This window comes from Aythya marila (genome assembly GCF_965140915.1).
Source record: "Aythya marila genome assembly, chromosome: 2".
In the NCBI taxonomy this organism is placed as follows: Eukaryota; Metazoa; Chordata; class Aves; order Anseriformes; family Anatidae; genus Aythya; species Aythya marila.
Genome location: NC_139043.1, coordinates 25,577,525 through 25,592,957, shown reverse-complemented (window position 1 = coordinate 25,592,957; position 15,433 = coordinate 25,577,525). Strand labels below are relative to the sequence as shown.

General features: G+C 47.0%; 2 protein-coding genes across 3 annotated transcripts; one reads left to right on the top strand and one right to left on the bottom strand.

Annotated features, from left to right (window-relative positions):
• Nucleotides 1-177: 177 nt before the first annotated feature.
• LOC309874991 (guanine nucleotide-binding protein G(I)/G(S)/G(O) subunit gamma-11) lies at nt 178-3,104 on the bottom strand. Its single transcript, XM_082753888.1, has 3 exons — nt 2,939-3,104; nt 2,673-2,776; nt 178-421 (listed from the first exon to the last, which is right to left on the bottom strand). The coding sequence occupies exons 2-3, from the start codon at nt 2,766-2,768 to the stop codon at nt 296-298; spliced, it is 222 nt and encodes a 73-aa protein (XP_082610014.1). The 5' UTR covers nt 2,769-2,776; nt 2,939-3,104; the 3' UTR covers nt 178-295.
• A 3,007-nt stretch (nt 3,105-6,111) lies between these two features.
• On the top strand, nt 6,112-11,479 carry TFPI2 (tissue factor pathway inhibitor 2). Of its 2 annotated transcripts, none has more exons than XM_082754846.1 (5): nt 6,112-6,329; nt 6,422-6,601; nt 7,016-7,195; nt 8,430-8,603; nt 10,386-11,479. In XM_082754846.1, the coding sequence occupies exons 1-5, from the start codon at nt 6,248-6,250 to the stop codon at nt 10,484-10,486; spliced, it is 717 nt and encodes a 238-aa protein (XP_082610972.1). In that variant the 5' UTR covers nt 6,112-6,247; the 3' UTR covers nt 10,487-11,479. The 2 variants fall into 2 exon arrangements, with proteins under 2 accessions (XP_082610972.1, XP_082610973.1); XM_082754847.1 differs by having other exon boundaries at nt 6,120-6,329; nt 10,383-11,479.
• The last annotated feature ends 3,954 nt before the right edge of the window (nt 11,480-15,433 follow it).

The following is a 15,433-nucleotide window of genomic DNA, read 5'->3' as shown; positions in this document are numbered from 1 at the left end:
CCCGGCACGGCTTGGCAGGGCCCGGCACGGCTCGGCTCGGCTCCCAGCAGGTTCCCCTGCCCGGCCGAGGCAGGCCGTCGAGGGGCAGGGAGGTTTTTTGAGTGCCAACCAGCGTGCCCCCCCTAAACAGGTGGTGAAAGCGAAGGGACCCGGCCGTGCGGAGGGAGCGAGGCGGGCTAGGCTGCTTTGGGATTTATTTATTTTTTGTACGAAAAAGGAAAAAAAAAATAAAGGAGAAGATGATCTGCTCCTGAGCGTGTAGGACAAGGAGCGGCGGAGCTGGGGACCGGCAGCCTCAGGCGATGACACAGCCTCCCTTCTCCTTGAAGGGGTTCTTGTCCTCCGGGACGCCCTTCACCAGCGGGTCCTCACCCGACCTCTCCTCGATGTAGTTCTTGATCTCCTCAGAGCACTTGGACACCTGGAGAGGGAACAAACACATGGCAGTGCTACGGCCAGAGCTGGCAGGGCGCATCTCAGCCGCGCCGCGGTGAATTTGCATCTTTCCCTGTTCACCTGCCCACTAAACTGTCTGATAGCCAATGTGTTCAGGAACAGCAAAATCTCAGATCCACAACGTGGTGGGATCTGTTTTCCAAGCATACGTAACTTTACATGCTTTTCCCAAATCAAACATCCCACAAAGATTTTTCGGTGGCAACACAAGCCCCCACCCTGCAGCTCTACAGGAGCAACCACACATCTTAAATCATGGTCAAGAACTAACTAGGAAAGCATGTACTTACAGGTGACCTGGGGTTAATTGAAACAGCGGTTCATAAAATACCCTACCGCATTAAGAAAGGGAGAATACTCACTACTGTCACACACGTGACAGCTTGCATGCCATTCACAGCAAGGCAGCACCCATTGGGGCAGGCCTGCACAGACGCCTGCCCGTGAAGAAGGAACGGGTTTATTTTTGCTCTCTGAAGGCAGTGCATGCGGCAGGTGCAGCCACAGCAGGTGTGGAGCCTGAGGGCACGCAAGCAAGTCCCACCAGCTCCAGAGGATCCCTGACCACAAGCTCCTGTTGTTTCCCTTCCCTGTGGCAGCAGAAACTGTCCTCAGGTGCCTGAATATGGGACACTTCTAAGGACACGCTCCCAGCTGTGCCCTGCTTCTGCCCACAGTCCCTGTGCAGACAGCAGTCAGTCAGCACTTAATTTAATTAGAATTCATTAAATTCTAATTTAAGGCCCGTTTGTCGCCTTCCTTGTAAATTGTATATTACTGCAAAGGCAAAATGATGGCAAGAGAAACAGTGAATTTACTTGCAGTATCACTGGCTCTAAGCCATCAGAAATAACTCACGGTTAATTCCACACCAAACCGTGCATGGAATAAGACCTAACTATCTCTAGCTGTTTTAGGGCAGAGAAGAATGTGGACCTGCAAATCCCATTACACTTGTGCCTTGCTCTGCCGTGCCTTGCAAACCCATTCCTTCGAGTCGGGGCACCTTACGCCATGGCGTAGCTGTAAAGGTAGAGGAAGGGGTCAAGAAGAATTTTGGTAAACATCTGTACTTTTGGCAATCGTGGGTTCTGCACTTCCATGTCCCTGTAACACCTGTAATGGAGCTACCAGGAGACAGAGACAACTACAACACAAATTGCATTCTCACAGTGAAACTTTGTATAGCGCATTGGTAAAATTGAGGACATCGCCTGTCCTTTACTACAGATGGTTTGAAAATACCTATTTCCCTAAAGTCTTTTGGGTTATTTGGAATATTTAGATAGGGTTTTACGTTTTTGTTATGAAAATCGTAATCTATACATCCATTTCAGTTGCTTGGGAACTCTCTGAGGGACAATCTAGGTGTCTGTAGTACTTGCACGTGTGGCCCGCAGCACTGCTGGAGCTGGCGCCCATACCACACCTAACGCGTACACCCACTGATAGCTAACTGGCACCTAAAATGTATTTGTGGCTTTCTTGTTTTCTGGGCTAAGTACCTAGAGCTAATTCGCATGAATAATTCCACTGGTCCCCTAACATAAATGCGCTTTAGTCCTAAATAGAAGTGTTTACTTTGATGAGTTTGCTTCTGCTGGAATGCAAAATAAGAAGAAAAAAAAAAAAAGTTTTATCATGGAGCGAGATCAGTTCTGCTCTTCCACTTATAGAAACTGTGCAGAAATACAGCAATAACCACCAAGATCACTGGAAAACCACTTCACCCGTGGGAAGAAGCATCGATGACGGAGAAGAGTGCAGTGTTTTCCGCCGGGCACGGCCCTGCAGCAGCACCCCTCTGGCCTCTGCCCCTCGCTCGGGCAGGGCGAGGACGGGCTCAGCTTCTCCCTCTCCCCCCACACAGCTGGGGGCCGTGCCGGGCCGTGCCGTGCCGCACCCAAGGCCACGGGAACGGCGGGTGCCGGTCCCTCGGGGCCTCCCCCTCTCCCCGCAGCCTCCCCCTGCGGACTGGGGGCGGCGGGAGCCCGGTGCCAGCCTCACGTCGGGGCGGCGGCCGCCTGCCGACGGCCGGGGGTCCCTGAGGGCGACACGGGGGCAGAGCGGCCCCCAGCGCCCTTGCCCCTCGCAGGACCGGGCTGTCCCGCTCCGCCCCGCCCGGCTTCGCCCGATCCTGCCCCGGGCACCGCTCCCGGGGAGTGCCGGGCTCCTCGTCCCCCCGGTCCCGGGGCGCCCCGCGGCCGCTGCCTCACCGGCTGCCTCTCCAGCTTGACTTCTTTCCGCAGCTGCTCCACTTCCATTTTCAGTTTGTCCTTCTCGCTCAGGTCCTCGATGTTGATGGCCGGCATGGTTTACGCTGCCGAAGCCCGGAGGGAGGCAAAGAGGGAGGACAAAAGGTTACCGCTGGGCAGCGAGGCCGGCCGGGGCCGGAGCCCCCGGGCGGGCTGCGGGGCGGCGAGGCTGTGGGGCGGCGGGGCTATGGGGCGGCCGCCCCCGGCCCGCCCCCGGGCTCACTCACAGGGTGCCGCCGGGCTGTCCCGGCCCGTCCCGCTGCTCCGCGGCCGCCGCTTCCTCCCCGAGCCGCTCCTCGCACCCCTTCCCCGAGCCGCTCCGGCCTTTAAACCGCCGGGCTAATCCCCCTATAACCGGATTAGGGCCAGCCGTCCGGCCCGGCCCCGCTCCCGGGGCGCCGGGGCGTTCACACCGGGGCTGCGTGCACAGGGAGGGCTCCGGGAAGGGTGTCCCCCCCCGGCCGGGGGCTCATGCGGCTGGATGCCCAGTCCCAGCGCTGAGCTGCCTTCCCTCCGCTCCTGCCGTCCCGCAGGGTGATGCCACCCGCATCCCTGGGCTCCTGCATCTCCTGGTCCGGGAGGTGAGGCAGCAGCAGGTGTTTAGCTCGGGTGCATTCCCCACTATTCGCGCATTAAAACTGAAAGTGGAGGGGACTAAAAGGCTGAGAAGGGAAGGAACCGCTCTCGGGTCAAGTGTCCAGGCTGGTAGGTTTGTCTGCAAGGCAGGGCTGCAGTGAGAGGGCTGCCATGCCTGGCCTGCACTGCATATTTCAGGTCGTGCAGCTGTGATGGATGCTGAGGACTGGGGATGCTCTGTGTGAGAACTGATGGGTTCAGAAAGCACAAAACACCCCAAACAGGCTGGTCCTTCCACCCTGTTTGTACAGGACCTGGCATCTCGGATCCTAGCAGCCTCTTTCCTATGAAACCAGCAGAGGCTGAATCCACACAGCCACAGCCCTTCACACTGAACAAAGCTGCAGGCCTGGATGCAGCCCTTAAAATGGGCCTGTATGAATCCTTCTGGGTTTGGGGCACTACAAGACCCCTGCAGGTAGTTCTTCCTCTTTCTTTCCACCTCTGACTATAGCCATAGAGACGCTCCTTTGTCCTCTCCCCACCCACCAGGGGTAAGCAGCTGCCAGCAGTGCAACATTTACCTCCTCCTCCTCCATTGCTGCTCCTATAGTGCTCCTGGGGTTTGTATCTGTTTTATTTTATCCAGTCTATTAAATCAGCTCCTCTGCCCATCCATCCCTCTGGCTGTTATCTCCAGCTGCTGGTATGCAACTTCCACACCCCTACAACCTGCACTGGCAGCTGCATCCCCAAAGCCCACCAGCTGCTGGTCCTCGTGCAAGCCAAAACAGCTGGAAGGAGCAGGCTGGCCTTACACAGCACAGCCTTTGCCCACGCTGTGGGGTGGCTGTACAGGGTGGTGGGCTGTGGGGGGCTGAGGGGAACAGGGGCTGTCACTGGGAACAGTTGCAGCTTGGCATCAATAACCCTGTGGTGGAAAGACTACAGCGAGCTGTCTGCTGGCTCTGTCTACTAACTGCTAACTACAGTTAGTAAAGGGCTTTTTTGCCACTCGCTACATAAACTGTTTCTCTAGTTCATATATTTTTACAAATATTTTCCTAATCTAAAAGAACCTGATTGCTGCTACAGCAAAGGAGCAGCTGAGTAAATGCTACACTGTGCTGTGGTGTTGATGGATAGGTGGGTTTAGTTCAAACTTTGATTTGTGTGTGTGCATTCACTGAGGAAATGGAAAATGGTATTAGCATGACAGCATTCATTTTGCTGCTATTGTTTAAAGTGGTATTTTAATGGCTTCTTTTGAAATTCCAACAAAATCCGATGAAAGCCAAAGGACGTTAGTCTAGTCATATTAAAATCACTTGAGAGTTCCCTAATATTAGAAAGATGCCCTTTTGAATTTCTCTGGAAATAGGAAACACGTACTTTGATTATTTATTTATTTAATTTCCTACTGGAGGCACCTAAGCTTTATTATAGTCACTGTGCATAATAAGCTTAACACACACATACAAAAAAAAAAAAAAGAGGACATGTTATAACATATATATGTATGCTATATACATAAAATATGGCAGATGTGTCCCATGGTGATGCCTCCAAGCACACTAGAGTTTTGTTTGTTTGTTTGTTGTGCTTCTTTGTGTTTCTTTTTGTTTTTGAGCTAAAACAAGCACTTATCCTTTGGCAATTGGAGATTTTTGAGAAAAGGAATGTTTCTGAAAGAGTACTGAGAGAGGTGCCATTCATACCTTCCCCTTAGGTTTGGGGGGTTGAGTTTGCTCCTCTTTCTTGCCTTTATGGAAAATAAAACCTTGTCCAAAAACTAGGCAGTAATCCTGCATGATATAAGGAAAACACTGAGAGAAAGTGAATTCCTGAGATAAGCCAGGTGTGGTGAAGCCCTCCTCCTCACACTCCAAAGGACTGTGCCTTTGTCCCCGCAGGCCACAGATTTCGAGGGCCCCATATTGCAACCTTGGCCACGGCAGAGCCTGCCTGGAGGTCCAGCACTGTGGCTGTGCAGGGAGAGGAGAATAACAGGAGATCAGATTAGCTTCTCGCTATCCACGGAGAGCACGGTGACTAATTTGCAGGCACTCTTATCTCTGATACTGTATTAAATCTGGAGTAAGCACTAATTAATGTAATGGCTCTCATAGATTAGTGAAGGAACGCATGCTGCTCGCTGCTCACCCCTTCCTCTGCCACATCACTCTGGGTTGCCTGCTGGGGTTAAAAATCTTCAGATAACCCCAGCTGCGATATTTCCTGAAATCCAGCTCTCTCTGACCTACCCAGGGGTTTCACCCGCTTAGCACCGCAGGTTTTCCAGGACAGTGCCTCGTTTTTTGGGGGTCCACGAGTTAACGCAGTGTTAAAAGAGTGGCACCCGTGGGTGCTGTGTCCGGTGGCACCCCCGGGGTCCTGCCGCCCTCCACCGGGAGCCTCCACGGCCGGACTTTGGCTGCGAGCCCCGTCCCGGATTCCGTGATTAACAGGAAATCCTCTTCCCGCATCATCCCGTAACGTGCGGGGCAGGGCAGGGGGGGGAAATCGGGTCACAGCCGTGGACCCCGGCCAGCTCCCCACAGCCCCCCGACGGCGGCTGGAGCAGCCCGGGGACGGGTCCCCCCCCGCTGCCCCCTTGCTCCCCACCCGAGCCTTCCCCGACGGCGGGTCGGGGGGCGTCCCTGGGCGCTGGGGCCGGGGCAGGGGCGCATCCCGCCGCGCCCGGTGACGGCCGGGTGATCGGGGCCCCGCTGCCCCGCTGAATCAGCCCTTCCCCTCCCACCACACGCGCAAGGAGGGAGGAGGCGGCCCGGGGAAGCCGTCTGGGCGCATATAAAGCGCTGCCGTCGGGCCGGGCAGTGCCGACCGCTCGGGGAACCCCGCCGCCCTGTGTCTGTCTGTCTCTGTCTGTCCGTCCCTCCGTCCGCCTGTCTCTCTCTGTGTCTGTCTGTCCGTCTCTCTCCGCCGCCCGCTGTCGCGACATGGCCGCCGGCCGCCGCCTCCCGCTGCCCGCGCTGCTGCTGCCGCTGGCCTGCGCCGCCCTGGCGCCTCGCAGCCTCACAGGTAGGGCTAGGAGCGGGCCCCGGGGGCGGCTGCCGAGGGGTCGGGGTCGCCTCCGAAGTGGCCTCAGCCCCGGGTGCTCGTGTCTCCCGCAGAGAAGCAGCGAGCCTGCCTGCTGCCCCCCGACGACGGCCCCTGCCGCGCCCTGGTGCCGCGCTGGTACTACGACAGGCACACGCAGAGCTGCCAGGAGTTCACCTACGGGGGCTGCCACGGCAACGCCAACAACTTCCTCACCCTCGACGACTGCGAGAAGAGCTGCTGGACCATCAAGAGTGAGTCCCGGGGACGGCCCGACGGCACCCCGGGGGGCGGCGGGGGGCTCCGGGGCAGCGCCGGGGTGGTCGGGGGCCGGAGGGAGTGGAGCCTTCCTCCCCACACATCCTCCCCTCCCGAGCCGAGGGGCTGCTGCTGCTGCTGAGGGGCTGGAGGGAGTTGTGTCAGAGGAGGCACGAGGGATTTGCATATTATTATTTTTTAATATAATTTGGTTTTATAACTAGCCACTGATGAACGCGGCCGATTCCTCCTACAAAGCTGGTCCCGCTTTATTAAAGTCTGAGGTTTGGGGACTTGCCCACAACCAGGATAGCAGCGTCTCATCTCGTGTCAACCTCCACCCACGGCTGCTCGGGATGGGGAGTGCAAAGGGTCGGCTTTCACTGAAGGTGAAACTGTTTTCGTTGCAGAAGTGCCCAAATGGTGCCGGATGGAGGCTGACGGAGGACCTTGCAGAGGTCATATAAAAAGATACGCCTTTAACTTGAGCTCGATGAGGTGTGAGGAGTTCATCTATGGTGGCTGTTACGGGAACGACAACAACTTCAAAGATTTGCAGTCATGTGTGGACCACTGTCTGCCAGAGAAAAGTAATGGTTGTTCCAAGTTTTTAATAAACTAGATGCTTTGAAAGCGATACGAAGATGATACTTTATTTGGTATTTTCCTCTGGATACCCGTACAGCAGTATTTTTGAAGACTTCTGGGAAACAGATGCTTATAATTTTCTGCAGGCTTTTGTGTGTCACTGGTCTCGGCTGCCTGCTACTGAGAGAACAAAAATGCTGTGTTAGTTTAGTCTTGTGACCTTAAATTTGCCCACAGCAACACCCAGCGGGTCTCTTGCCTTCCAGAGAGCTGTGCCTGTGTAACCTGAAGGGCAGCAAGGTCGGAGATCAGTGTTGGGCAGGTGTCTGGGACACTGCGGCTGCCACGGGCCGGGAATTGATATCCCAATGTAAGGGAGCAGTGCCTTTATATATTCAAGCCTGAGAGATGCTGTTAGGTGGCTTGCAATTTTTGGCACTTGCCAGCTCCAGAAGTTTTTTGCCTCGTCTGACCACCGTCTCTCTGTAATTAGCAGCAGGTGACTATAGGCAAGTGTTTTCCTAATCACCAGGTTAACATCTGGTCTATCTTTGACAGTATCTTTGAAGAAGAGAGAGCTACCAGAACGGATCAAAACTGTTGCTGCCTGTGCTTCATTAGTGCTTGATGAGAAAGTTATTTTTGGCTGGTGACAGATTGTCACCATTTTCTTAGGTGAATGCTGACTTATTTTTAATTTCTCTGTTCAGCATATAATAAATTGGTAAAAGGACTCCAGCAACAGAAGGAAGACTTTGCTGAGGCGTTATGAAACATAATTCTTGTGAGAAAGATGGTGTGTTTTTGTACTTTTTGCAGCAAGTGGGCAGGATTTGCTGGCAAAAGCATAGCAAGGGTAGACAAAATAGTGCCTATCTCATCTACAGAGGTAATTCCACTGGAATCGTTATTTTCCTGTATGTAGATGTGGAATCAGCCTGCTGTCTAGACTATGTGAACATCACAACTCTCCCATGTGTAGCACTGCATGTGGGGAAAGCTGATGAATTTCACTTGTGGATTAGTAAACCTATTTTCTGGGATTGTCTGGTGCTTTCTCAAACTCACAACTCACAGGAATAAGATGCAGTAAGTCTCTGAAGTCATTGGTAATGCTTGTGTCACTTCAATGGGAGTAATAGGTGTTTAGCCAACAAATTCATTGTAGGGTAAATTTGAATATGCCAGTCATAAAAATACATAATTTTATTTATTTTTTTTTTCCCCTTTTTCAAGCTGGTCCCTTGCTATGCTATAGCCCCAAGGATGAAGGATTGTGTTCTTCTTCTGTGCCTCGCTATTACTATGACACCAAGAGTAAATCATGTAAGGAGTTCAAATACACTGGCTGTGGTGGAAATAACAATAACTTTGTTACTGAAACAGATTGCTACAATGTCTGTGGAAAAGGTAAGATTATTGTTGTTATTATTATTTTGTATTTTATCAGATGAAAGCAGATAAACCAATCCAGATATCAGTAATAGGTGTACAGAGTGTTCTTTTAATCACTTTTTTTTTTTTTTTTTTTTTTTTTTTTTTTTTTTTTAATAAATCTATGCTTTTTGGAATATTTTTTTGGAGTATTTTCAAAGGAAGGGAAAAGTGGGATGCAACACTAAATCATTCTGACAAGAAAAGTGTCATGTGAGGTTGTTACACCGTTGTTGAATGAAATATGGAGAAAGGCACTCAAATAGACTAATTAATTTACTAGAGCACACAAGGAACCAGTCTTTAAACTGGTCAGTACCAGTGAGAAAACTAATTAAGGTCTCACTTTCTTCTGGATATTTTAAAGTAGGATTAAAGTGAGATGTGAAATCAATTTCCTTTTTTTTTTTTTTTTATTCCTTAGCATTTTCATCAGTTCCCATCCTCTCTTGATTCCCTGCTGCCTGTTCCCATTTCCCATTCCCATTACTAAAGATTTCTGCTTCATCGCTTTTGCTGAATCAACTGTTCCTGTGGCTGTGGGGGGAAGGGTTGGGAAAGATGATTGATTTTTTTTTTTTTTTTTTCATAATGGTTTTATTCAGATTAGCTACTGGTTGTGCTTATAAGTCAAAACAGTTGTGCTTTTACCTGCAGTAATATGTTCATACCAGCTATTACAAGTCTTAATACACTAGTTTAATTAATTTGATATGTAAATCAACAACAGAGAGAAAAGCATAATTATATGTTGCTTCCCAGAGCAGTCAAGAAGCAGACAGAGTGCAACATTAAAAAAATTATATAAGTGGGGAAAAAAAATAAGGCTGTATCTAGCACATATCTAGCCTTAGAAAAAAAAAATAAAACACCAAACCCAGCTCTTTTTTAAAGATGATATATTTACAGTGTCCAAGTATTGCCGTATTTAAGGTGTGTAGAAGGCTTAAGTCAGGAGAATGTTCTCTGGTTTGGGCTTTGAACTCCATGGGTGTTGAAGCTGGTGGCCAAGGAGCTCCAGCAGGGCAGGGGTTTTACCCTGAGAACAGTCCTCAGAACTGAAAAGACTGCCTGCCAGTTACTCATGGCAGTAGTATTTCTGTGGTTGACAAGTCTGAGTGTGTCTCTGCCATTCTGGCGTTACAAGGCAGGCTTTAATAGCGTGCTAGGTCTATCAGAGATGCCAGCGATTACCTAATTTGCACCTATTACTACCTGGGGAATGGCAGGGCCAGGCTCCAGCTTAAGCGTGCAAAGAGAGAGGAGGCAGGAAACTGCCTCTTCAGCATCCTGCACACACCCAGCCAGGTCTGCTCTGGGGGTTCTCCCTCGCTCCCTCTCCTTATGGAGGAAAGACATTAAAAAAATACTATCCACCTCATTCCTGGTGCAACAGATTGCAAAGCCCAGAGGATCGGTTATAAGCTTTTTCACTAACTTGTGTATTTCAAAATTGAGGAAGGCGTGGTCACCCAAAGGTCATAGTTGAGGGCATAATTAGTACTAATTAATGCTGAGCTATACATATTAATTTTTATAGCTTGGGAGTGTACAGCAACATTAACCAAATCTTTCAGGCAACTTTATCCACTTCTCTGCCTCTCCTATAGTTCACAGTTTCTGACATGGCTGTTATTATCAGGTGAACAGGTTTAACAGCACAATACAAAATATATATATATATATATCAAAACAATGAACAGTAGTAACAATTTTGTCACACTGCTTCACTAACTACTTTCTTTATTTTCTTAGCAGGGAGTCAGAAACCAGCCATGAAAAAGCCAACAGATGTATTCCGCAGAAAGATGATGAGAAAACTGATTAAAAAGCCTCAGATGCGTAACCTGAAGTCTTAAACCTAAATGTGCACTTGAATGTTTGAAACACTTTCTTGACTCCACTTTCCTCTTTTGTAACATAGTTTCCATGCAGTTTTATATGTTGACATGTAGTTCTGTCTTTCAGAACTGCATTTTTTTCCAACTTACTTTTTATAAAGGACTGCATTTAATAGAAGCAGAATGAACCTAGGTTTGGTTCTTCTACTCTGTTGTATTCACAGTAATACTTTGGTAAAGCCACGTATTTAGATTTCCATGTTTTTATGGGGGAATGTTACTACTGCCTTGGGAGAATATTTCAGCAGTTACAAAGTAATTAAGATTTGAAAAAAATCGATTGTCTCTTAGTATAACTAAGGAGAATGCAAAGCTAAATCTCTGTAGTGGATTTTTTTGGCATATTCTGCATGCTAAAGAAAAGGATTTTTTCACAAGAGTATTCAGAGGCTCGTAGCCCTGCCATTTTACATACTTTGGCACTATCATTTCAGTAAACTACCCTTTGCAGTCACTTTGGTAGTCAAAGCTTTCAGGAGCTTTCATAACGGTGGAAGTATAAACTTTAAGTCTGGTTCATCCTATGAAAAAAATTCTGACAAAGGCAATGAATAAGCTACTCGGTTATTAAAATGAAAAAGTAGCCATTGCTTTTCATGACATATGAAATTTCAACTATGTTGTGCTCCAGATCCTCTTAGGGAATAAATCAGCATATTTATATTGATTTTTTTAAATGGAGCTACATTGCCTATGTTATGAGGGTCTTATTATTTGTGTTTATGTGGTGGCTGTTAAAACAGAAAAACAGAAGCTTCTGCAAATCTCACACAATCCCTATTTTGAGGCACTATTGCATTTATTTTGTTAGGTTATGCCTGTGGTGATATTATTGCACCTTCTTGTATGTTTTATATTTGAGCCATGTCTGAATTTTGATTAATTTCACCTACAGTGTTTTTCTAATATGAATACATAAGTATTGTTAATAAAATCTTTTTTTTTTTTTTTTTTGAAAAAGAAGAGCTTGTTCTGTTGCATAATTCTTTTAATTACTGTGAATTAGTTGCATACACCAATAAGTGTAATGGAACCTACTAATTACTAATTATGATTGGCAGAGTTTAGTTGTCTCTGAAATCATTTCCTTATGCCGAGGTTTTCATCTGAAGGAAGCCTGCAAGTTGCACTGATGTCATTGATCCGCAGCAGTTTTTATGGCTCGGTTGGCTGCATAAGGAGTCACTGTCAAAAGCGTGTCTAGCTGAGACAATTTGCTGCTGGGTGTCCTTTAAGGCGTTGTGCTACCTGAACAGCTTTTGTGAGGGTAGTGGGCTATTTGCCTGAAATTACATCAGCATTCAGTTAGAAAGTCTCAGTTGTGTGTTTATCCCCATTTCAGTGAGGGAACATGCTGGCAAAATTAGTCAAGATTTGGTTTTCTCGATGATTTTTCTCTCCACCCTGGACTTGTGATGGAAGCAGTTTGCTGTAGTGCTCCTATCCCTCTGTTTCTGGTTCTTGACCTCAGAAGCAAACCCCACCTTATTTCAATGAATCCCTCAGCTTAACCCTGTCCTGTGACTCAGCCCTGAGCAGAGGCAAGGCCAGGGGAATGCTGGCCTAACACCGTCAGGATTTTGACTAGGGCTAGGGCTGCTTGCTGAGCCCCAGGAGACTGTTTTGGCTTTGGTGCTGATTAAACCTCCCTGGGGAACACAAGGCATGCCACCTGCAGATGCTGCCCCTGTTCCTTCCCTTGGGCTGTGAATTTCAGCAGTGCTGATTAGAGCAGCAACCCAGAGTGTCCCTCTGAATATTTTTAGATGCCTGGCACTGTCATTTGGGAGACACTGGCTGCATTTATTGCAGGTTGTGGACTGGATTAGAAGCAGAAGCCCTTTTCAGGAGTTGCAGTTCTGTTATAAACTTTTTAGCTGAAGAGGATGATTGTCCTTTAACAGCATGACTCTGGGATACGTGTTTAAGAAATGGACTAATCCTCTTTATCACTTGGAAATATCTTAAGGTCAGATGCAAAAATGGACCTGGGATATAAAGAAGTTGTTGAGGAAAATGTGGTAACTGAAGCCCCCAAGTTGAGAACTGCTCCATCTCACCTTACTTCTTGATCTCGGTGCTTGGTCACATACAACATGTCCTGGACAAGGTGACACCCAGGTAGTGTCTCGTCCTGGCAGGGATCCAAGAGGCTGATATTTTTCTGCTCATGGCCAAATAAAGGGCTCAGCAAGAGCTGACTTGACAGGCTGGGCTCCTTTCCCATGGCAGCAGAGCCTGCTACGGTCTTCTGTAGAGCAGCTGCTGCACATGCTCTTTGTTTTCTTGCATAAAAACATAATTCAAAGTCCAACGCCCTATTAGGATACTCAGTGACATATCAGAAGCTTGGGTTTGAATCCCTTATCCAACCAGTATCAGACAGAAATTTAACCTAAAACCTAAAGTTTTATTCTTGCAGGGTTTCCTGATGGGCAGGCTGTAGAGCATTCTGGAGGACTTGGGGAGAAGACCAGGGCAGAGGCCATGGAAGCTCCTTTCAGTCTCTTAGGGATGCTATTGCACCTTGTATAAATTGCATCTTCTTTCGAGATAACTGCCTTAATCTTTCTCTCTCTCTCTCTTTTTTTTTTTTTTCCCCAGCCACAGAGAATTTCAGCTGCCACTTTGCTGCTTTGCTTAATGTTCTTAGGTTACTCTGATATCCCGCCAGACTTCTGAGTCTGCTTTGACTAACCTAAATAATTCTCTATTATCTATGGCCTTTTATGTGACTCATGACTTACTTCCTTTTTCAGCTTCCTGATGAAACAACAATAGCCCAAGGTTGGGTCAACTGTTAACATTTTGCCACGTTGAAAATTAATGCAGCCCAAACCATCCTGCAAATTAACTTTTATTATAGTAGCCAGTGTCCAGCAGCTACAGTGTGTCACAACGCAAATTTCTACTGCAGAGGAGGGAAGCAGTGATTACAATCAGTTGGGTTCATCTTGTCTTGCATAGGCAAACTTCCACTGAAACTCATGACTAGTGATTTGCATCATACCTGCCACTCAGCAGCAGCTGCTGAAATAAGCAGATTTGACTAAATGCCATGGCAAATAAGGTCACTGATCTTTAACTTTCCATTGCAACCCAGGATTCCAGTTCTTCTCTTAGTGATATCTTGTGAAGAACTATAGCAGAGACTATAAAAATGAAAATTTGCACCAATTCTTTATCCTTACCCTTTTGCAACACTCAGGGAAAGGCTTTGCAAAGTATTCCAGGAGGAGGAGAGTGCCTTCATCTTTGTATTTCACTGGAATTTCAAATGTCAAAAAGAGAAAAGAAAATAATCCATGTGGAAACACAATTCTTTTAATGATAGGTTAAATAATGGCAAGGAAGATTTCACCAAGTCTCATTTTAACAGTGACTAGCCCTAATAAATGACCTTTTCACAATTACATGCTTCAGGAGCAAAATGACAATCAGTTTGGGTGGAATTCCTGGAGTCTCACTTCCAAGTGCCAGGAATGTTTCCATTTCTGTATTGGTTCTCATCAGCTGATGAGGTGGTGGAAAACATGTAATGTTTTAATGAACGACGACCCATTGGACACAATGGACCACAAAACAAACAAACAAAAAAAAAACAAAAACCCACAAAAACCAGTGAATTTGTGTCTCAGTCACAGGTGATAGACCTAAAAGTCAGCTATATGCTGAGGGCAACTCTTCATCATCTTGTACAACATAAATTTACTCCAGCTATGGCTGTGAACACCTGGAAGAACTGCAATGTGGATGTGCCAGAATTAATAAGCATTTACATTGATATTATTGAAAGCAAAATCTACCTCATTATTTATCTAGAAAGCTTTATATTATTGTGCATAACTATCACTGTTGATAATTAGCAAAGAGATACTCACTTCTGTTGAAGCAAGCCCAATTTTTCAGTGTATGGTGGTCCTGTAATGTCTATCATCTGGTAAATTACTTAATTTTGGAAGAGAGGGAGTATTAATCATAATCTATGAAGACTAATGAACAGCAATGATGTTAAAAATTCAATGTAAACAAGAAATACAAAAGCATGTTGTTTGAGGTATTAGGCAACTGATGTGGTCATGAGCTGTGATTTCCACTCCGATGCCAGAGAAGTCACCATCCTTGTTAAGTCTGAACTATATTTGAAAAAAAGAGGGGTGGTTCAGAAAAGTTAAAGACCAGTTTATGAAATATAAAACATTGTGTCTATTGTGTGGGACAAAATACATCCCTTCTAATGAAGATTGCTTTTGTACTAACAGGACTGGCTGTAATTTCAGGTGACAGGACACTCTTCCAGGCATGGCTGGTTCACTTTTTTGTGCAGGGTTTCAAAGACAGTTTGAACTCAAAGCACATCAGATCATCTCCCTTGGTGGGGCCCAACTTCAAGCTGGTGAGCAATATTAAGCCTTATTTTTGCTCATGCTAGATCCTCAACAAAGGCCTTATTATATTAACTACAGGTTAAATTCTCTTATATATCTGCTGGCTGAATTGCAGCTTTTTTTCTCTGTGAACTTTCTTGGAGGTGAGTTAATGCTCACTTAGCAAATGTGCAGGATCTTTTCTAAGAGGGCAATGCAAGATGAATTTTTTTGAAGGTTAGTATGAAATGCAGTACTAGAATTCACAGTAACTAATAAATGCATATGAACAATATTCTCTATGGAATATTGTTCTCTGTGTGTGGGAAGCCAGAAAAAAATGGATAAATTATACTAATAAAAGCTACTTAAAGAGTCAAGAGAGTAAAGTGTGAAAAATACACCTCATTATCAAGCAAGGATCAAGCATTCCATCATCACAGTAGTTTTCAACAAAGAGAAATCTTGATTTTTATTGATGTTAAAAAAGAATATTCTATAAAAAATGCCTCCAGGAGAAAGTCTAGCAAGGCTTTTT